At 40.6% G+C, this 24,187-nt stretch overlaps 1 protein-coding gene across 6 annotated transcripts in view; it reads left to right on the forward strand.

The window, feature by feature from the left end:
• The window catches only part of l(2)k05819 (transmembrane protein 94-like protein l(2)k05819), a 420,286-nt gene that overhangs the window by 265,563 nt on the left and 130,536 nt on the right, over positions 1-24,187 (forward strand). For 5 of the 6 annotated variants that reach the window (XM_068379935.1, XM_068379940.1, XM_068379952.1 and 2 more), the window contains 2 exons: positions 16,490-16,639; positions 23,941-24,136. In XM_068379935.1, the coding sequence (XP_068236036.1) occupies positions 16,490-16,639; positions 23,941-24,136 (346 nt within the window). The remainder of the gene's footprint in view (positions 1-16,489; positions 16,640-23,940; positions 24,137-24,187) is intronic. The other variant, XM_068379965.1, reaches the window with a different exon arrangement.

The raw sequence follows: 24,187 nt of genomic DNA on the forward strand, positions 1-24,187 counted from the left end.
ATGTACTTATAAGCAACCTTGTATTTCATATGTATATAAGGTGGCATATCGTGTGATTCCCTTTGAGCCAAATGTTTCTGATAAAGTTTTAACTAAAGTTATGCGGTTGCATTATGTTTCGGGTGGAATTGTTCACTTGCAAGTTCAGCCACTAGCTCATCTCGGATTAACGTTATTGGGGTAATTGTAGGCATTAGAGTGTTCATCATTCTGAACAGGAAGATCAGGAGGAAGATAACATAGGAAGACCCCAAATGTGAAGAGGTAATTCCCTTTCAAACCTTATGTAACCTTATTGCTGAAAAATACCTGAATAAGGTGCTTCAGGTAAGTTCTGATGTTGCATAATCTTTGAATGTTTTGTTAACACCTACTGTATTTCCCAAGGCCATTCATACCCCTCCGTTATCTCATTGGCCATAGAAGGAATAACTTGTCGTCTCAAATACAAAGAAATGCTGTTGAATCTGCTTCTTATTTAGTGTTGATGCTTTCTATACATTAAAGATGTTATGATGTTATATCTTGTATAAGACTAACCAATTACCTAATTTTGTTCTAGTTTACGATAGAATATTATGCCTTGAGCCCATCATCACTTTAAATAGATGAAAATCTTTAGATAAATGGGTTGAAAGTTGTTTTACTAAGGAAATGCTATTTATGGGTAATAAAGTAGGAGACGTTTTTTAAATACTCTCTAATAAGGGTTATTTCCAGCTTTATAGAAGAGAAATTCCCAGGTAATCAGGATTTGAAATTTATTTTAGATTATCTGATGTGTTTAGATATAACTGTTTTAGATTGGGCTTCCAAGGCTACAGTAGCCTTTTTGTCTTTTGTGATTAAGAGAATAGAACAAGGATGTGCCTCAAGAGTATGGATAGTTTCTGAGATTTCGTCCCCTGCTTTGGGTCCTGTTTTGTATGTAGACAGGATTCATGAAGTAATTGCTTAAGAGGGTTCTAGGCCTTGAACTGATGCTTTGAAGTATTTTTCTAAGAATACAGTACCAAAGGACCCAACAGCTTCAACTTCCGTAGCGTATTGTCTCCAAGGAACTCCATTTGCAAGTGTGGTATAACATCAGGATTCCACTCTTAAGTGTTCTGGAAAAGTTGGCACCCAACTTGAAGATCTTATTGGAGAATGCTATGACAGTCCTTCCCTGCAAATTCCTGTTGGAGGAAGACTATCCCACTTATATCATGTTTGGAAAAGTCTTCATCCCGATCTACGGGCAATAGCTATAGTTAAAGAAGGCTACCTCCCAATCACCCTGTTCCAAGGAGCCAGTTCTGTTTCTGAGTTATCTAGCAAATGTACTAAAGGCTCAGATTTTGAAACTAGAAATTGCAAACCTTCTAGCAAAAGATTTGATAAGAGAAGTTTTAAACCCTGCTCCACAATTTTATCTGTTAATCCTACCCCTCAACAGTAGCTTTTCAGGTTTTTCCTGTAGAGAAAATTATCCAGGCCTTTTTTCTTTTTGTTATAAAAGTTCAAGATGTTCAAGCCTGTGTTGGCTCTGTTGTGGATGAGTCTGCTAGGCATCACTGTTTCCCTAGAGAAATTAATTATGATGGGATATCCAAAGAGGAAGGTTTTCCAATTTCATCTCGATCTACATTGGAACAGAATAGCTAATCAAGAGACAATCTCAACTAAAGTGATAGAAATCAACTTTAACGGCTGATTTGGTTGGATGATCACAGTTGGTTATCTCAGAAAATTTCTTTGGAAATGAAAATCCCAGACCTTACTTTGTTTGCAGAGGCTTAACAGGAAGGATGTGAGCTATGTTAGATCATTTACATGTGTCAGGAAAATTGAATTCACAATAGTAAACTTCCCATATCAATTGCTGAGAGCATCTAGCATTATTCAGAACTCTTCAGGACCAGGAACTAATGGTGATAAGAAAGACCATAGTGGTGTTTTTGGACAATATGATGGTAGTGGCTTACATTCGGATCCAAGGAAGAACAAGAGCACAGTCCCTGTACTAGATAGCAGGGGTACTGTTAAATTTAAGAATAAGCCTTCTTTTCCATTTATATCTGGAAAATTGAACATCTTAGCAGATGAAATAAAAAGAAAGTTATGTTCTTCCAAACAAATGGTCTGTACATCCATTATTGCAGTGTGACTAAAATTTTGAAATGATGTGATCAACCCAATGTTGACATCCTTACAACATCATAGCAAAAAGACCGAGATGTTTTGTTCACGTATTCCGAATCCCTTAGCATGCTTGGCATATTAATCTCTGGCACCATCGCTCTATTAGTCCTTTATGCATGTTACATAAGATTTTTCATACTTCTGACCATCTTTTGCTTACTGATCTTCCTGGAAAGTACCAATCTGCTCGTAATACTAGGTATGAAGTTGATTCTAATAGTCATGCCTTCTCCCATCATAAGGATCAATACTAAAGTGTTCTAGAAGTTTTACTCCAGCTATATCCAGATTGTCGATGTCTCACAGGATGTAGATACAGGAGAGGAGGTTCCTAGCCCCCTTGTCCCGTCCCTTTTAGTCGCCTCTTACGACACGCAGGGATAACGTTGGCACTATTCTTGTTTTTATGCCCCTGCTGCTGCCTCCGATGCCATAGATGACCGCGGAGGTAGAAGCAGTAGGGGATTCAGCATTATGAAGCTTCATCTGTGGTGGATAATGTGGGAGGGTGGGCTGTGACACCCTAGCAGTACCAGCTGAACTCGGTTGAGTCCCTTGTTAGGCTGGGAGGAACGTAGAGAGTAGAGGTCCCCGTTTTGTTTTTGTTTCTTGTTGATGTCGGCTACCCCCCAAAATTGGGGGAAGTGCCATGGTATATGTATGTATGTATGTATATCCAGATTGTGGAATGATCTTCCTAATCAGGATATAGAATCGGTGGAACTTCAGGAGTTCAAACTTGCAACAAATGTTTTTATGTTAAACAGGCTGACATATCTCTTTATAGTTTAGGATGAAAGATCTATTTTAATGTTGCTGTTCTTAGAATATTTTATATTAATTGTTCATTACCTGTCTTGTAGTTTATTTATTTCTTTATTTCCTTTCATCACTATTTTAATATCATTATTATCATTATTATTATTATTATCATTAGGATGGTATAAGCCCAAGGGCTCCAACAAGGGAAATAAAGCCCAACGAGGAAAGGAAATCCGGAAATAAACAAGTACAAGAGAAGTAATGAACAATTAAAATAAAATATAAGAACTGAAACTACATCAAAATAGATATTTCATATATAAACTATAAATACTTCATATATAAACTATAAATACTTCAAAAAGACAAAAGGGAGAAAATTAAGATAGAATAGTGTGCCCGAGTGTACCCTCAAGCATGAGAACTCTACCCCAAGACAGTGGAAGACCATGGTACAAAGGCTATGGCACTACCCAAAACTAGAGAACAATGGTTTGATTTTGGACTGTCCTTCTCTTAGAAGAGCTGCTTACCATAGCTAGAGTCTTCTACCCTTACTAAGAGGAAAGTAGCCACTAAAAAATCAAAGTGCAGTCGTTAACCCCCTGAGTGAAGAAGATTTGTTAAGTAATCTCAGTGTTGTCAGGTTTATGAGGACAGAAGAAAACATTGAAAGAATATGCCAGGCTATTCGGTGTATGTATAGGGAAAGGAAAAATTATTCATAACCAGAGCAAGGTATCCAATATAGTACTATCTGGCCAGTCAAAAGACCCAATATCTCTCTTGTGTTAGTATCTCAATGGATGGTTGATACCCTGACCAACATGACTACCAAGACTATTTTTCTCTCTTGGAGCCCTTAAGCTTATATCATCTTCTTTTCCACCTAGGGTTATAGCTTAGCCAGTAATGATGATGATAATAATATCATGGTGTTTAGAGGAGATGGCAAATAGCAGCCCTACAGTAACGACCTTTAACTAAATGTTCAAACAGTACCAGACCGGTACCCCTACCTAACATTGCTGACTTAACAAACCAGCTCAAAAGTGGCAAGAATATTCTTGAAAATCTATCTCCTGTTGGAGTATTATCAACTCCTGGCAGCAAAAGAGGACGTACAAAAACACAACAATTATCACCCCCTTTGAGACAAAGTCCAGATTACATGATTACATTTTTCAGCCTTCAAAATGCAGGTGACACCTTTGAACATGACATCCTCAGAGAATTACCCTGCTGCATCATTTACATTGATGACATCCTGTTTTTCAACCCAACTATAAACTGCACATAAAAAATGTAAAACAAATCCAATAGAAGCTCAGAGAAACAGGTTAATTGTCCAACAAGAGTATTATGAATGGATGAAAAATATGTTAGAATTTCTTAGTCATCGAATAAGTCCCAAAGGTGTTAAGCCCCTCTGGACGAAGGTCGAAGCTGTTGCCAATTTCCCAAGGCCAGGAAACATTAAATCATTGCAAGAGTGTGTTTGCATGATCAGTTACTATCACTGTTTTATACCCAACCTGGCTAGAATCATGCCTCCCTCATATGAATGCTAAATTTGACAACCAGAAACATTATGCTGGTCAGATAAGCGGGAAATAGCATTTTAAGAGGCCAAAAACACACTTGGTTCTGCTGCAACACTATTATATCCTCTCTCCAATAGGTCCCTTATACTGACTTTGGATGTAAGTAGCACAGCAATGGGTGCCGTACTCAAGCAGGATGCAGACGTTAATGGCTGACCACTAGAATTTTTCAGCAATAAGCTATATCCAGTGGAACAGATATACCCTACATTCGACAGAGAACTACTGGCCATCAACCATTCCATTCGGCATTTCATACACATGCCATTGAGCCTTTCATAAACATGCGTAAGGAACAGCAATTCATAGTACAAGCGGACCATCATCCCTTGATTCACACTTTAATAATAAAGGTGGATTGCTGTTAGTATACCGACAGCTGCAAGTATCAGTGTTTACTGAGTACTATACCATCAGGTATCTGAAGGGCTCTTTCAACAATGTTACAGATCCCTTTCCAGAAAAACCATTAATGCTGTCTAAATCGGGAATGATAGACCCAAGATAGCAGCAAACCAGAAGGACGATGAAGACCCACAGCGCCTCTGGTAGGAAAGGTCCGTTTTGGTGTTGAGAGATTTTGTCACAGATGATGGAAATACACTCATTGCCTGCAACACCAACACTGGATGTCCTCACCCCTATCTTCCATTGGTTTTGACAAGGAAGACCTCAACCTCGCCCATGATTTATCACACCCGTCAGGCTGCTCCACAGCCAGCATCTTAACTGATTGATACATTTGATGAGCAATGAAGACAGACATGAAGAAATGGTCTTGCAAATGTCATTCCTGTTAGATATCAAATATCACAAGGCACATAGAGAGTCTTGGATAGGAGATTCAAACCAATTGATCGTTGCCTCACTCATATTCCTGACATTGTGGGACCCCCACTGCCCTCTGTGGTATATAGATACTTTTTCACCAGCTACCGAATACCAGATGGCCTGAGGCAACACCTGTCAAACAGCAGATGGTAGTAAGCTGTGCTTAAGTTCTAATCAATTGGGTCAACAATAGAGATTCCTCGCTGCCAGCCTTGTAAAAACAGTTAAACCATATGACGGTTTACAACCCAGAGGCTAACGACATAGTTGAGGATTTCTTTATCACCCTTAAAGCATCACTCACCAACATATGTCAGGATGAAAGATAGGAAAAGTATTTACCATGGATCCTATTAGGACTGAGAGCAGCTTCACAAACATCCCTCCACGCCTTACTGGCGGAGGCACTCTACCGACAATCATTAGTAATACCCACAGATATGTTTAAGAATCCAAATGAACCGGCCATCCCCTCTAATATCCATTTTTATTATTATTATTACAAGCTAAGCTATAACCATAATTGAAAAAGCAAGATGCTATAAGCCCAAGGGCTCCAATAGGGAAAAATAGCCCAGTGAGGAAAGGAAACAAGGAAATAAACATACTACAAGAGAAAAAATAAATAATCAAATTAAAATATTTTAAGAACTAATAACATTAAATTAGATCTTTAATATATAAACTATAAATACTTCAAAAAACAATTGGAAGAGAAATAAGATAGAACAGCTTTCCCGGGTGTACCCTCAAGGAAGAGCTTTTAAACCAATACTTTTCCATTCATCATTTTCTACTTCACGCTTCATAGTCCTTAGTAGCCTGTGTCTTCCAACTCTTCTAGTGCCTTGTGGACCTTAGTGTAGTTAAAAGTGTGGTGAAGAGTATGCCCAATAAGCATCCTTAAAGCAATAGAAGAAATTTTTCCAGACAGAAAAACATACACCTTAGCCAAGAAATCTTACGTCCCTTAAGAGCTAGAACATATCAAATGAGTGTCAAAATAGTCTCACCCCCCTCCCCCCCACATCACCCACATACTTGGGATCTTATCTAATACTACAACGAAAAAAGAAGTGCTGTGAAATGTCAGTAGAAGGCAGACCTACCTGGGTATCTATAGATAGGTTTAAACCAGGAAACATCCCAGAGGATGATTCAATGATACGAGTCCCTTGTTTTGGGGGCCTTGGAGTATTTTAAGAACCATTACTCAGCATCTTACAGTGATATTCTGGTCAGAAAAACACGACCTCCCATGAATGACATGAAACCAGATTTACAACAAACAGAAGATGAAATTGATTATATTCTTTATTCCATGAACAATGGTACTTTATCTTTAAAACAGAAATCATGGTCTGATTGTTAAGCTTTCAATTCAGACATTTCTAATGGTTCTGTTCCTGTAAAATAAAATCTATTCTGAGAGTTTACCAAGTATGCAGAAAATGATTATAATTGTGTACCTTTTTTTGTATATAACAATTTCGTGTTACCTTTCCACTAGCAAGGAGAGGATTTTAGTCAGTTTTTTATTTTAATCACCTTAGGTGCCATTGTCACAATGCTGTACTGTACTGTTAACTTGATGGCGACCAATAGAGATTAAAATTCAACAAAGAACAGTACCAAAGACATTTGCATGATAATATAGATGATGCTGCTATGAGTGCTACTAGGAAAGTGGAAGAGTTAACTTGTTACCAGTGGGGAGGGGGATGTGAGCTAAGGCAAAATAGAATGGCATAAAAAATTACTTGAATACTGGGTGAGTGGCATATGGGCATTGTGTGACTACTTTTTGCACATCGCATGGTAGTTTCGTTAGTATTTGTCCACACGAAATACCCATGCATACCAAAATATTTGCACACAAACCAATACAATGCTCATGAACCAATTTGAATTTGTATGCTCGCATACTGATTTCCTTATATTAAAAGATTCTTGTAAACCAAGGTGCTACTGTATTCACATTATTTGTTATTTTTCTCGCAACTTTTTATCTTCAGTAGCCTACATGTGATCGTGTCCTATCTCCACCTAATTTTGATCGTTCCGAAACCCCTAAATTTCAAAATACTTATAGTTCACCGTTGTCATTATTTTTAATGTTCACATCAGACCCCTCTCTAAAAGTCTCATAAATCAAAAATCTCCAGATTTGTGTGACATACCCACAAGTTTCAATGAAAATTTTTTGTAGTAAGTATTTACTGTAAAGTTCTAAATGTTCATCATTCTTTAATTGCCTTATTTTTTCAGGAGTCTTTGCAGTTATTGTTAAGATTTGTTTCACCATTGAGAGATGATAAAAGATAGTTATGGAGCACCATTAAGATCCATAAGAAATCTTTCCTTTTTCAATATTAAACTTACCCGATAATCATGTAGCTGTCAACTCCGTTGCCCGACAGAATTCTATGGAGGGATACGCCAGCTATCACAATACTAGAAAGGGGTGTACTTACCAGCGCCACCTGTGGCCAGGTACTATAGTACTTCTTGTTGACACCTCCTCAATTTTTCCTCTGTCGTGCTTCCGGCAAGACGTTCTGGGATACGCTTATGATCTTCGAGTATTTTCACGGCTTTTGGTGAAGTATTCTCTCAGATTTCGGCTGTCGCTTTACTGGAAACCTTCTTATATTAGCTTAGATAGCTTTTATATAGTCCTGATTAACGGTTAACGATCTTTTGCTTGATTTTGGAACCCCACTTGGCTAACTCTTTGGATTCAAGATGTCTGACATTTCGCAAGCCCCCACCCATAGGCGATGTAGGTCTTGTAATAGGCGTATTCCGAAGGCCTCGGTAGATCCTCACACCGCTTGTTCTGACTGTAGGGATAGGCCCTGTCAGTTAGAAAATCGATGTGAGGAATGCGCCGGACTTTCGGAACTTGATTTTGTCCGTCTTTTGAAATATTCAACTAAGTTAGAGAAAGGTAGAGTTAGGAGGAGTTCTTCTCACTCTTCACTTTTTTCCTCACCTCATGATCCCCTACCTTTTCCTACCCCTGTAGTGGCTACCCCCGAACCTACTATTTGCCCTCAGCCTGATATGTCTGTTGTGTTGCGTGCTATTCAGGCCTTAGGCGATAAAGTAGAGTCAGTGGTAAGTGATCATAAGTCTCTTATGGCCGAAGTCAAGGAACTTAAGGTCAAGAGTGCAGTGGGTGGAATTAGTGCCAGTGCTGTGACGAGTGCTAGTGTCAGTGCAGTGCCAAGTGCTAGTGTCAGTGTCAGTGTGGTGCGTGAGGATACTTCTGTGCGTGTCAGTCGTTCTCCCAGTCCGGGACCTCTTGCAAGCTCCCAAGCCCAGGGGAGAAGCAATGTCGAAGGGCAAAAGGGTTCGGCAGGCCTTGATCGGCGCACAGAAGTATCCTTGGTGGTTGCGGGCGTGTCTTCCAGAGACCGTCACTCCCACCTGCAGACGATTGAGCCCGTCTTTTACTCGTCCGCTGATCTATTGTCAGGGAAGAAACGCTGGACTCAGGTCTCTAGACCACTCAAACGCAGAGTCCAGTCCGCGAGTGCTCAACCGGGCTGCAGTCATTGGCTCAGCTCTGACTCGCCTCAGTCATCATGTGGAGGATCAATTTTAATTTAATTTTTTTTTTTTTGCCAAATCAGGAGAGAGAGAGAGAGAGAGAGAGAGAGAGAGAGAGAGAGAGAGAGAGAGAGAGAGAGAGAGAGAGAGAGAGAGAGAGAGAGAGTGTTTATTTAAGTTTTGTCAGGGAGGGAGAGAGAGAGAGAGAGAGAGAGAGAGAGAGAGAGAGAGAGAGAGAGAGAGAGAGAGAGAGAGAGAGAGAGAGAGAGAAATTGTTTACAGTATTGGCTTTAGTTTGTCACAGAGAGAGAGAGAGAGAGAGAGAGAGAGAGAGAGAGAGAGAGAGAGAGAGAGAGAGAGAGAGAGAGAGAGAGAGTTGTTTTAGTATTGTTAAATCGAGACATTTTATTTGCTTTAGTTTTGTCAGAGAGAGAGAGAGAGAATGTTATTTACTTAGTTTTGTCAAACCGCAAGAGAGAGTAAGTGTTTATTTGCATAGTTTTGTGAGAGAGAGAGAGAGAGAGAGAGAGAGAGAGAGAGAGAGAGAGAGAGAGAGAGAGAGAGAGAGAGAGAGAGAGAGAGAGAAAGAAAGAAAGGAAGAATTTCATTTGCTTTAGTTTGCTAGATCGCGCGTGCGCAAGAGAGTATGTGTGTATGTGCGTTTGTGTGTGCGTGTTTTGTGTGTCCGCGGTGCGCGCTGAGGAAAGGGTAATTAGCGAATGATTGTTTGAAGTTGGAAAGATTGTTGGTATAATTGAGGTTGTTTGTTTACCTTTTTTAGCTAGGATAGGGTGGTGATGAATGTCTTGGGCGAAAGCATTGGATATCGAACGATAGTAGGAGTCGGCTGTGTATTTTTTTTGCTCTTCGAAAGCCGGCTGTGAAGCTTTTTTTTATATTCTGAGCCGCGATTCCTCCTTTGGAGAGACCGAATTTAGAAAGTGGATTTGTTGTTGATGACCTGGCCTGTACTTAATATTGTTTGGACTGCTCATTTGACTGCACAACCGTTGATGACCTGGCCTGTTATTTGAGATTCCGATTGATGATGATGATGATGATGATTATAATGATGATGATGACCACGTTTAATGTTATTGGACAGTCGAATTGACTGTTCGTTATTGTTTGCCAGGAGTGGTGGCAATTGGTTATAAAGACTGGTGCCAGTGTGTAGAGTCGGTGGACGATGGTGGCCACACACAAATATTAATTTAAGAAGTTCTCGTATGTTTTAGTATTAAGTTTGATTATTTTTGCTGGGTTATATATGACGACTGGTGTTTTAGTGTTGTGATTTTTTTTTCAGTGTTTAAGTATTTTTCGGTACTGTGTGTGAAGTAAGTGTTTTCAGTACTGTATGTGGACTGACGGGTTGGGTATATTTAAAGGCTATTGTTTTCCCGATTATTGGAGAATTCTCGGTACCCTTACGCACCGATATCTATTTATCCAGCAAATTTTGTCTGTTGAATTTAATGTGATTTTTGTTTTCGGTTGCGGTAAATATAGTTTTAAGGTTATGTTTTGTTTGTTTTTCCCTTCGTGCAATAGTCCAGTTTGAAGTAGAGTCAGGGGAAAGTTTGTATTGTGGGATATTGAGAAAGTAAGAGTGATTAAGGGTGTGGGGGGTTTGTTTTTGTTGACATCCCGCTACAATCAGTCGACTGTACTCCGCCCAAGAGGAGTAAGGTTCTGCCGCAACAGTTCTCGGCTGTTCAGGCTTTGCCTCAGCAGACCGTAGTGTCTGCCGACCCCAAGTTGTCTCTACTGCAGTCCATGCAAGCACAGCTTTCGGTCTTGATGAGTGAGTGTCGGGCTGAGAAGGTTGCGCCTCCGCCTCCGCCTGCACTCGCTCCGCCTGCGCTCGCTCCGCCTGCGCTCGCTCCGCCTGACCGCAGTACCGCCTGCCAGGCGTACGATGTTGAGCCACGTTCTGAGTTTACTGTTCCCAGTGGTGTACAGCCTCCGCCTTCCTTAAGGCAACCTCAGCAATGGGATCAGGAGGCTTATACCTCTCTTCCTCCGCTTCCACTTGCTGCTCCACCAGTGATGCAACACTCGGTTGAGGTACAACAACCTCTCCCGTCCATGAGTCAGTCTCCTCAGCTCTCGCTGCAGCGAGCTCAACCCTCCACAAGGCAAGCACCACAACACCTTAGCCTTGCGCCTCAGGAGCCTCAGCTTGCGAGACATTTACTACGTTCTGCGCAGCCTCTACCTCATCGCGCTCCGCTCACACCGCAGGAACAGGAACTTGCTACTCCGCTTCCGCCAACCACTCAGCAAGCGCAACCCTTGAGTTCAGCCACTCATGCCAGGAGTCAGCCTCCTCCACCCATGCGCCTACCTTCTGCTTCTTCTTTTGTTCAGCCTTTGCAGTCTGAGCCTCAGGTTTTCCCTCAACAGATTCTTGAAGAGGAAACCACTAATATTGTTGTTCCTGCTCGTTCTGACTCTGCTGTTCAGCATACCTGTCCGATCTCTTCGCTACACTCTGGTGATGAGGCGTCTGATGATGAGGCGGCACACCTGGATCCCTCATCAGACGTGGATGAATCCAAGCCTTCTCCACCGTCTATTGACTTTCGTAAGGTCTTGGCTCTGCTTAGGGAGGTATACCCAGACCACTTTGTCTCTGCTATTCCCCGCTCTCCACCATCTGAGTTTTCGCTGGGCATGCAGCCAGCTAAGTCTACCTATACTAAGCTAGTACTAGCAAGGTCCTCTAAGAGAGCGTTAAGGATCTTAGGGGAGTGGCTGCAGACTAAGCAACACCTTGGCAAGACTTCTTTCATGTTTCCTCCGACTAAGCTCACTTCTAAAGCGAGCGTTTGGTATGCCACAGGAGAGGAACCAGGCTTGGGAGTACCTGCCTCTGCCCAGGCTGACTTCTCAAGTCTGGTAGACTCGCCTCGTAGAACTGCAATGAGGCGCTCTAAGGTTTGCTGGACCTTCTCAGACCTTGATCACTTCCTGAAGGGTGTTTTTAGAGCATTTGAGATGTTCAACTTTCTAGACTGGTGCCTGGGGGCCCTCAGCAAGAAGACCTCCCCTGCGGACAAGGATTCTGCCATGCTATTAATGTCCTGCATGGATAAGGCCATTAGAGATGGATCTGGCGAGCTTGCGTCGATGTTTGTATCAGGGGTTCTTAAGAAAAGGGAACAGCTTTGTACCTTCCTTTCCTCCAGCATTACACCTTGTCAAAGGTCACAACTCCTTTTCGCTCCGCTCTCGAAGTTCATCTTCCCCGAAGAGCTGGTTAAGGACTTGTCTGCTGCCCTGATACAAAAGGACACACATGATCTTGTAGCCTCATCGGCTCGTAAGTCTAAGGTTGCTACCTCTGTCCCCAGGACTTATCGCACCCCAGTGGCTGATACTCCTGCTACGAGGTTCATACCGCCCTTTCGTGGTAGAGCCCCCAGCCGAGGAAGCTCCCGTCCAGACTCTTCCAGGAGCAAGTCTAGGAAAGGCTCCAAGGCCTCTAAAGGAAAAAACTGACTCTCCGCATCTCCAGACAGCAGTAGGAGCCAGACTCAAGAGCTTCTGGCAAGCCTGGGAAAAGAGAGGTGCAGACGCCCAGTCTGTCAGTTGGCTGAGGGAGGGTTACAGGATTCCATTCTGCCTCAAACCCCCTCTGACCACATCTCCCATCAACCTCTCTCCCAACTACAAAGAAGAGGACAAGAGGCTAGCGTTGCACCAGGAGGTGTCGCTACTTGTGCAGAAGAAGGCAGTGGTTATAGTCCGGGACCATCAATCCCCGGGCTTCTACAACCGTCTCTTTCTGGTGGCCAAGAAGACAGGAGGTTGGAGACCGGTGCTGGACGTCAGCGCGCTCAATGCGTATGTCACCAAGCAGACGTTCACGATGGAGACGACGAAGTCGGTCCTAGCAGCGGTCAGGCAGGAGGACTGGATGGTCTCGTTGGACTTGAAAGATGCCTACTTTCACGTTCCTATTCATCCAGACTCCCAACCTTTCCTGAGATTCGTTTTTGGAAAGGTTGTCTACCAATTCCAAGCCCTGTGTTTTGGCCTAAGCACAGCTCCTATGGTGTTCACGCATCTGATGAGGAATATAGCAAAATTCCTCCACTTATCGGACATCAGAGCCTCCCTCTACTTAGACGACTGGTTGTTGAGAGCCTCCACGAGTCGTCGCTGTCTGGAGAGTCTCAACTGGACTTTGGACTTAATCAGAGAACTGGGTCTGTTAGTCAACATAGAAAAGTCTCAGCTCATTCCCTCCCAATCCATTGTGTACCTGGGAATGGAGATTCGGAGTCAGGATTTTCGGGCTTTTCCATCGGCCCCCAGGATAAGCCAAGCCCTAGAGTGCATCATGAGCATGCTGAAGAGGAGCAGTTGCTCGGTGAGACAGTGGATGAGTCTCACAGGGACCCTTTCATCACTGGCCCTGTTCGTCGAGCTAGGGAGACTCCACCTCCGCCCTCTTCAATTCCATCTTGCAGCTCATTGGGACAAGGGTTTGACTCTCGAAGCAGTCTCTATCCCAGTCACCAAAGAGATGAAGACCACTCTCTTGTGGTGGAAGAACAATCTCCTTCTCAGGGAGGGCCTATCGTTGGCTATTCAGACCCCCAATCTTCATCTCTTCTCAGATGCATCGGACTCGGGCTGGGGTGCGACCTTGAACGGACGGGAATGCTCGGGAACGTGGAACGAGGAACAGGGAACGCTCCACATCAACTGCAAGGAGCTACTAGCAGTTCATTTAGCCCTGCTGAACTTCAAGTCCCTCCTGCTAGGCAAAGTGGTGGAGGTGAACTCAGACAACACCACAGCCTTGGCTTACATCTCCAAGCAAGGAGGGACCCATTCGAGGAGCCTATACGAGATCGCAAGGGACCTCCTCATTTGGTCAAGAAGTCAAAACCTCACTTTGGTCACGAGGTTCATTCAGGGCAATATGAACGTCTCAGCAGATCGCCTAAGCAGAAGGAATCAGGTCATTCCCACGGAATGGACCCTCCACAAGAGTGTGTGCAACAGACTTTGGACCTTGTGGGGTCAACCTACCATAGATCTGTTTGCCACCTCCATAACCAAGAGACTTCCGCTGTACTGTTCCCCAGTTCCAGACCCTGCAGCAGTTCATGTGGATGCTTTTCTACTGAACTGGTCCCATCTCGACCTTTACGCATTCCCACCGTTCAAGATAATAAACAAAGTTCTGCAGAAATTCATCTCGCACGAAGGGACACGGCTGACGCTGGTTGCTCCCCTTTGGCCTGCAAGAGAATGGTTCACAGAGGTACTTCAATGGCTAGTCGACATCCCCAGGACTCTACCTCTAAGAGTGGACCTTCTACGTCAACCTCACGTAGACAGGTTGCACCCAAACCTCCACGCTCTTCGGCTGACTGCCTTCAGACTGTCGAAAGATTCGCTAGAGCTAGAGGCTTTTCGAAGGAGGCAGCCAGTGCGATTGCCAGAGCAAGAAGGGTTTCCACTCGTAGAGTCTACCAATCTAAGTGGGAAGTCTTCCGGAGCTGGTGTAGAGCCAATTCAGTATCCTCTACCAATACCTCTGTGACCCAAATAGCTGACTTCCTTTTACATCTTAGGAATGAGAGATCCCTTTCAGCCCCTACGATTAAAGGGTATAGGAGTATGTTGGCTTCAGTTCTCCGCCACAGAGGTTTGGACCTTTCTTCCAACAAGGACCTTCAAGACATCCTTAAGTCTTTTGAAACGTCTAAAGAGCGTCGTCTATCCACTCCAGGCTGGAACCTAGACGTAGTCTTAAGGTTCCTTATGTCACCTAGGTTCGAACCTCTCCAGTCAGCTTCCTTCAAGGACCTTACCCTCAAGACTCTTTTTCTCGTCTGCCTTGCAACAGCTAAGAGAGTCAGTGAGGTTCATGCCTTCAGCAAGAACATTGGTTTCACGACCGAATCTGCAACATGTTCTTTTCAGCTCGGATTCCTAGCAAAGAACGAACTTCCTTCACGTCCTTGGCCTAGATCGTTTGAAATACCTAGCCTCTCCAACATGGTAGGTAACGAACTAGAGAGAGTTCTTTGCCCTGTCAGAGCTCTCAAGTATTATCTTAATAGGTCTAAACCTATTCGAGGACAGTCAGAAGCCTTATGGTGTGCCATCAAGAAACCTTCGAGGCCCATGTCCAAGAACGGGGTTTCGTATTATATAAGGCTTCTGATTAGAGAAGCCCATTCTCACTTAAAGGAGGAAGACCTTGCATTGCTGAAGGTAAGGACCCACGAAGTAAGAGCCGTAGCTACTTCGATGGCCTTTAATAAAAACCGTTCTCTGCAGAGCATAATGGATGCAACCTATTGGAGGAGCAAGTCAGTGTTTGCATCATTTTATCTTAAAGATGTCCAGTCTCTTTACGAGAACTGCTACACCCTGGGACCATTCGTAGCAGCGAGTGCAGTAGTAGGTGAGGGCTCAGCCACTACATTCCCTTAATCCCATAACCTTTTTTAACCTTTCTCTTGAATGCTTTTATTGTTGTTTTTATGGTTGTTACGGTAGGCTAAGAAGCCTTCCGCATCCTTTTGATTTGGCGGGTGGTCAATTCATTCTTGAGAAGCGCCTGGGTTAGAGGTTGTGTAGAGGTCCTTTAGTAGGGGTTGCAGCCCTATATACTTTAGCACCTTTGAGTTGATTCAGCCTCCAAGAGGAACGCTGCGCTCAGTAAGGAAGACGAACTTAAAAAAGAGGCAGAGTAACGGTTCAATTCGACTTCCTTACCAGGTACTTATTATTTCATTGTTATTTGAGATAACTGTTATATGAAATATGGGATACTTAGCTATCCTTTAATCTTGTACACTGGTTTTCACCCACCCCCCTGGGTGTGAATCAGCTACATGATTATCGGGTAAGTTTAATATTGAAAAATGTTATTTTTATTAGTAAAATAAATTTTTGAATATACTTACCCGATAATCATGATTTAATCGACCCTCCCTTCCTCCCCATAGAGAACCAGTGGACCGAGGAAAAATTGAGGAGGTGTCAACAAGAAGTACTATAGTACCTGGCCACAGGTGGCGCTGGTAAGTACACCCCTTTCTAGTATTGTGATAGCTGGCGTATCCCTCCATAGAATTCTGTCGGGCAACGGAGTTGACAGCTACATGATTATCGGGTAAGTATATTCAAAAATTTATTTTACTAATAAAAATAACATTTTTCTGAATTCCCTTTAATGATGGTTGCGCAGAGCTGTGTTTTGTGTTTTCCTAAACAGAAAATTTTGTGCCGAGTGATTAATTGGAGTTATGATGTTGTATAGACTTTCTTGTAGAATACAGGTTGAGAGAAGGAAATTATACCAGTATATAGAGTTAGCGAGTGTAATAGATAAGAGGTGATAATTGAAAGTAAGGAGTAACCATGGAGAATATTTTTTTATACCAAAGCAAACACCATACTTTTGTAGAACCTTGCATATCCTACAGTAATATTAGAGTAATTTTAGAGTAGTTGTCTAGAATCTGCAAAATAAGTATTGGTATGGCTTTACTAAAGCACCATCACGGCAATTTCAGGAGTTCGCTTGAAGTTTCACGCACTCTCAGCCATTCAGCTCCCTCTGCTATAAATCTTGATGTCGCCCAAGTCAAGTTTGAGGAAGAAGTGTCGGTCTGTTCTGATTCCTCACATTCACAAACTTCTTACTTGGAAGATGATGATCCAAGGTGAGATTTTGTTTTGAAAACTTGAGAGCTTCGTTTTAAAAGCCCCAGCCTTTTTCTTATTTGTTATTTAGACTTCAAATAAAAACTTCTTCAATATGATAAATACAAAACCTATTTTGATATCACATGTGCAGGTAGGAACTGGTATGGCATATGAGTTTATTGCTTTAGATCTAGTTTTCAGTCAATTAGGAAAGCACAAACTTTCGTAAAGTCGTATTTCGTTTGTGCCGTGTTTGTACAATAGAGGTATTATTTTCTTATTTTTTAGTGCAGTTATTATAATCGTTATTCAAATTGATTATTTTATTTTGTTACTATATTTATATATTGCATTGTTTTGTGTCACTACTATGCCTATTCACCAATAAAGCTAGTTCAGGATGATATCCAGTCAGATTTTGTAATATTGAGGCTTCATAAAGAATGTTATAGAATTTTCTTTATGGAATTTCTTTTTTGGTGATTATTTGGTAATATTACAATAATTAATCTATTCTCATGTTTTGCATGTTTAAAATTCCATTTAAGTGTTTTGATGTGGCACTCATGATTAATATAAATGTTGGTGTACTTATGCAAAGTGTTCTTTTAAGAATTTGTTTTGTAGACTTTGAGATCATGTATATTTTTTAGTGGTATATTGTCAACTTATATACTATTATTTCAGCTCTAATATGAATTCTCCTAGTCTCTAAAAAATTATTTTATTGGGTGAAAGTTTGTGAAGAATATCAAAATATTAGTTTTGAAACTGTCACTGCTAAAAGTGCTCATATGATTGATATATGGTCTCATAACAAAAAAAAATTAAAAAAGTTTCTTGTCATAGGAAAATCCTAATTTTGGTGAGGTACTGTGTGGTCTCCAAGAACTTAACTGTGAAAGACTAGAACAGAGAACCCAATACGACAAGAAAGTAACCAAAAAATATTGTCTTCCCTGGTTTAGGCCCATTGTATCAGAGTGAGTATAAGGAAGACCTACGGATTCAGGTTCTATTAAATCCGCCTTAGCTTCTCTTTTGCTGAAATACATCTGACACACGATGACACATCACTGAGAATCAATACTGATAGTAAATCTGAAGCTTCCTGGTTGCTAATATGCACTCAACTGCCATCTTTTATATTTGGGTCAGGCTCATATGGCCCCTTTCCTTCCATGAGGATAGGGTGAAGGGGAGATCATGAAGATCATGTAGCATCTCTCCAAAAATGAGTTTTTCTCAAGTTAAAACCCCTTTTGGGGGGATGATGTGCTATGGTCTCTGAGAATTAAATTTAATACCAAAGAAATAGATACTATTCTCCAACTGAAGAAAATGTGATGGTATTTCGTGCTTACTAGGCGAGTGTAAAATAATAAGTTTATAGTCAGCTTTTTCACTTCCCCTGTGAAAATGGATGTAAGCATGGCATCTGAATAGAATTTTTTTGTCTGGCAAGAAACATTCGGTAATTTTTGGACAAACTGGTCACTAATTTTCTGTGTAGGATTATAATTTCAAATCATCCTTTGTCCAGAAATGCAGGTCACTTTTAGTTAAAAGTTTGGTCATAGACAGTATCAAAGAATTAGATCCAAATCGTATAAAATCCTTGAAGATTAAGGTTCAGAATATTAGAATTACACGTGCAGTATATCTTTTAATTTTACAAAAATGTTCCTTTGGAGTTTTGAAGGCAGTTTGATGGTGCACTATGTTGGTGTTCACTGAACATTATCTTAAAGAATCCTTGTTTTCTCTTTGAGATTGCTGAGCTCTAGGTCCTATAGTGGCAGCTGACAATGTGGTCTTTTAACTTTTTGGAGTTAGATTATTTCATAATTTTCTTATATTAAAAATTTTTATTTTATAATTTACCTATCGCTTTCCTTCACTGGCATCACAGAAGTCAGCAATATGAATATCAGAAGAGATCTATAGAAATAAATGGGTTTTTGATATTAAACTTTATTAATTCTATACTCACCTGATATTTATATACATACCCACCCTTCTCACTGACTAGTGATGAAATCGACACGTAAAAAAAATTCTAAAGGAAAACTGTCACCGGTACAAGATGCATAGAGAATGCAGAACAACATCACCCAAAAACAATTCCTTTGCAGCACGACACAGCGATTGCTAACAAATCCTGAGCAACATACTGGCCTGAGTAACAGTAACCAACTGAACTACTACTTTATCGCTTACATTTATATCTACAACAGGCTTGAAATAGGGAATAATTGCACCTCAGAGACTGTCACGCCATTGAGGTAAATACCTTTTTTCTTTTCTTAATCACAAAATTCCCAAAGGCAGTTACGTCTGCAGAAGCCCCTCTAAAACAGCATTTTCAAAAAAGATAAGATTATCCATAATTAGAATCAAATCCTGGACATCTACAAATTTCTTCAAATTTGTCCAAATTACTAACAGCACCTTATCTAGAAGAGAGAGAATCTTTGTATTCCTTTCGTTTCTAATATTGTCGAGTCATGACACATCTAAAACACTGCCATGGTCTGCCTTACCACCATTGATACGTACGGAGTCAAACTTCATATCAAAGGGTAATAAATACTCTATCAAACTAATTACAATGTACAGTGCTGTATGTGGACCTAATTTTATTTATGTAACTGGCAACAGAGTAACTGATATATAGATTAACTATTATTTGAAGATAGAACTTCCAAACTAGTTAAATATATCTTTTAATACAACACATGTCAAAAGACTTAAAAGAATTTAATTGAGGCATTTTTTATAATAATCTAGAATATCCTTGCTGACAGGTCTAAAGGCAGATAACAGACTGTAATCGAGGACTAACCTGTAAATTATCTGTCTTGTAAGATAAAAGGCTTTAGCACTAAAGAGGAACCTGAGTTACTATCTTTAATTTGAATTTGGTTTAATTCATATGTTTGACCCAAAATAAATTATGTATCCAAATTAACTTATTAGGATGTTAAATAGCTTACTAGAAGATTAATCTAAATACTGTATTTTTTTGATAATCTATTTTAAACACCTTATTAAGCTGTTTTTTGCTTCACTACTTACTATTTACTGGAATTGATGTAAGGTTTTAAGCCCTGCATTTATGCCGTTAAAGAAAGACAAAAGCTTGGGAAGAGCTAGCAGTCGACGCTTCAAACAAACGACACAATCTTTCAAACAAGATGCAATTGAACAGAATTAGCAAATCTTTATTAAAAAAGAAAACATTTAGGCTTGGTTAATCATACAATTTAGCACACCAACCAAAAAACAATAAGAGCTGCAAGAGTGATGATTTTATCGAGAGAGTGATTAAATATCTAAACTACCATCTCGGCGCGTAATCGATAAGCGGGTGATCAGAATCGCTTACTTTAGTGAGAGGAAAACTCTAAGGATCCAAGATACCCTCTCAATCTTCTACATCTACCTCACAAATTTTGTGTCTAAAAGAGCAGCTATAAATGAAGGAGTGTGGTGGCTGTGCAGCAGAAGGGTCAATAGTAATTAAAGAATTAGAGGTTCTACAAGAGGATCTTAACCCTTTTACCCCCAAAGGACGTACTGGTATGTTTCACAAAAGCCATCCCTTTACCCCCATGGACGTACCGGTAGGTCCTTGCAAAAAAATGCTATAAACATTTTTTTTCCATATTTTTTTATAATTTTTTGAGAAAATTCAGGCATTTTCCAAGTGAATGAGACCAACCTGACCTCTCTATGACAAAAATTAAGGCTGTAAGACCAATTTAAAAAAAATATACTGCAAAATGTGCTGGGGAAAAAATAACCCCCTGGGGATTAAGGGTTGGAAATTTCCAAATAGCCTGGGGGTAAAAGGGTTAAACCTAGGAGGTGCTGTGTACCATCAGAACCCTTACTGAATGATGCAGTAGAGCCACTGGCTACTACTTAAAAATATGTTATTTTAGTTTTTTCTTTGTTGTAGTACTGCAGTCAGGCCTTATCTTTCTGTTTCATCTACTGAGCTGCTTCTCTTTCTTCCTACTCTCTAAGTACCTGCTTTATTGTTAAGTTTGTTGTAAAGCTTGCCTTTTCTCTTCAGCATAGTGATCCTCTCTTTTTTATATATTTATTCATTTCACAATAGTACAATTTGGGAACCAAAAATATTTTATTACATTTCTATTTTGCTACTCTGAGGGTATCTTGTTACACCATGCATTACATTCAGTACAGTAATGCCTCAAGATATGAAATTAATTGGTTCCGGAGTGACTTTTGTATTGTAATTTTTTTGTATGATGAGACACGTTGTACATGTAAATCGCCTAGTTCATTCCAGGCCCTACAAAAACACCACATTAAATTTTACATTAAGGCTTCACTGTACTTACCTCAATGAAATACAACCATTTGGGTCATTCAATACTTAACCTAACCGTTGATACCTGTATAATGAAGTATTATCAAAACATACAGTAATGCATTGATAAATGGAAAACACGTACAGTAATGAAAATGTGAAACCATGCCATTGGAGTGAGGCGATGTCCGAAAGCAAAATTGGCAGCAGAGGAGGAGTATAATGGCAGAAAACATTAACAAGGGGTAGAAAACATAAACACTTAACTTTATGAAACACATTAATAAATGGCAGAAAACATTATCAATTAACTTTACGAAAAACTTGGGAGTAAATTTCTTATTTTTTCTTGATCTTTTTTTTCTTGATTTTTATAGTTTTTTTAAATTTTGTGCACTTTACATAGTTTTACTTTCTAAATTTCATCAATTTCTTCATCACTTCCTGTTTACTATTTTTTTTTCAGATCACATTATGCTTCCTCTTGGCCTACTAAAGCCTCTTTAAAATATAACTATCCGTGAAAGCTTCTTTCTACCTGCTTCTTAAAATGTTCCTGAAATGAGTCAGTGAAACGTCATTACACTACACAAGAGCACGACTTGTGTAAGCCTTTTCTTGGCGTCTCTTTTCTATAAAAGCTGCAATTTTATGATAACAAGCAAGAGCCTCCGTAATTTCTGCCGCTGTCATAGGGTCGTCGTCCTCTTCTTCGTCGGCGCTAAAGAACTGTTCTTGAACGATGTTCAATTGCATGGCCTCCAACTCCTTCAGGTCGTCCGTCATAATCTTTTCCTGGTGCTCCTCAAGAAGCTCATTAATGTTGTCCTTATCGACATCCCAACCCATGGACCTCCCAAGTGCAACGGTCTCGTCATCCTCAGGTTGCGCAACAGGTTCAGGATCGTCAACTTTTTCGCCTCCAGCTTCAGGTAGGCCTTCGTGGAAGCCCTCGAAGTCTCGTGTGGAGATGGCATCAGGCCACAGCTTTTTCCACGAAAATTTCAAGATGCGCCTCGAAACTCCGGCCAAGTTGATCGATGAGTCTGAGGCATGTCACAACATCAAAATGCTCCTTCCAGAATTCTCGAAGGGTGAGGTTTTTGCTGTCAGTGATTTTGTATAGAGCTTCTTGAAGATGGAAATCACCTGCTGGCCCTTGAGGTGGAGGAGAGGGGTGGTGTTTGGTAGAAGATAGAGAACCATGATGAACAAATAATTTGCAAGGATATCATCCTCGAGGTCTGGAGGGTGAGCAGGGGTATTGTCCAACACTAGCAGACATTTCAGAGGGAGGCACTTCTCTACCAAATCTTCTTTCACAGTCAGTCTGAAATAGAGATTCAACCACTCAGTGGACAAGAGTCTTGTTACCCAGGCTTTTGCATTAGCCCTTCACATCACCAGAAGATTCTTCTTGAGCACTTAGAGGGCCTTGAAGGCTAAATGAGTCTCCGAATTATACACCAGCATGGGTTTCTTCTTACAATCCCCGCTGGTGTTTGCACAGAGTGCAAGAGTAAGCTTGTCCTTTATAGGCTTTTATGCCCAGGTAGCTTCTTTTCTTCTAACATAATATAAGTCTGACAAGGTATTTTTTTCCAGAAAAGTCATGTTTTGTCGTAATTGAAGACTTTCTGGGGACTGTAGCCCTCCTGGAAAGTCAACTTGTCAGATTTTGTGACAAAGGTTTCAGCTGCTTTTGTGTCTGAGCTTGCAGCCTCCCCATGCCACAGTACTGAATGAATGCCAGACTGTTTCTTGAATTTTTCGAACCACCTGCATAAAGCCTTAAACTCTGGGGCTGCCTGCTTCAATGTCCCTTCTCCTTCTCCTGCATCGTCTTTGGCCTGAGCACTCATGAGATCACCAAAAAATGGCACTGGCCTTGTGGATGATTGTAGTCTTGTTGATCGTGTCTCCAGTGATTTCCTTATCCTTTATCCAAAGGAGAAGTAGTCTCTCCATATCACCGTGGACGTAACTCCACTTGCTGGAGAAAACGTCATGCCCTAAGAAGGTGTTGCTGCTTTGATGGCTTCCTTCTATTCAAGGATGGTGCCTATCATCAACAGATTTTGGCCCTTTTCCTTAGCAATCACACTTAACAGCATGCCAGCCTCATACTTCTTGATTATCTCAAACTTTGTCTCCATAGAAAGCATTCTCTTCGTCTTTCCCTGCACATCAGCAACATTCATGGGACCCATGGCTAATAATGTACAAATTGAATATCACTACATGAAACAGTGCAGTAACTAAAGGCATGAAAGTGAAATCTCTAACACGAATTCAATGTGAATTGTAGTGCTGCCGAAATGAAATGGTTGAGGAACTCTGATACATAGATGCTGACCAATAGGAAAGCAGGATTTTGTGGTGGTAAATAGCATCAGAGTCAGGAGATAACCAATGGGAGTGCAGGAGGATGGTGGCAAGTTTACAGTTTGCCGATGTACTGTACGTATATTAAAATTAGTCTCAGCGGCTGGGTGAATCTCGTACCGTACCTCGTTTTGTATCATGAAATTTTTTCGTAATATGAAGAGAAAAAATCATCGTAGCTCATTTCACATCATGAATTTTTCGTATGCAGAAACTTTTTTATCAAAAGGTATCCCTGTATGTGGTATTAAGTTTATTAATGCAATTTCTCTTTTATAACATCCAAGTATTTGCTTTTATGACGACATTTTCATTTGCTTCCTTTTCATTTATTTGTAAGCTTTGTTTCTCTTCACATTTATATTCAGGTTTCTCTTTTCCATTCCATTCTTTTGAAATATTGTTCACACAAAGAGTATATTGAAGTTATTTTATAGGTGAAATATTGGATTTTCTCTTATCACAATCCCTCTATTTGAAGAAGTTATACTGTATGGCTGTATCTAATACTAATATTTGTTAAAAAGCTACTATACTTTATACTATAAGTCTTGAGTGTTCACTAATTATTCATACTTCTTTTATTTATAGATTAGAAAGATATGATTGCAGCTGCCAAGTTGGAACAAGTGAGGAGTGTATGATTCTTGCTGATGATGACCATATGTGCCATGCCCACAGTGATCAACATTCACAGTCATCAGCACATTCTAGGTCACGATCACCATCTAGAGTAACAGACAGCACTGAGCATTCTACTTCTTTCAACTTTGACATGTCAAATCGGGTGGGTAAGAGGTATTTTCAGAATTCTTCTGGGTAAACATTTTTAGATCAT

The sequence above is a fragment of the Palaemon carinicauda genome, chromosome 1, assembly GCF_036898095.1.
Source record: "Palaemon carinicauda isolate YSFRI2023 chromosome 1, ASM3689809v2, whole genome shotgun sequence".
In the NCBI taxonomy this organism is placed as follows: Eukaryota; Metazoa; Arthropoda; class Malacostraca; order Decapoda; family Palaemonidae; genus Palaemon; species Palaemon carinicauda.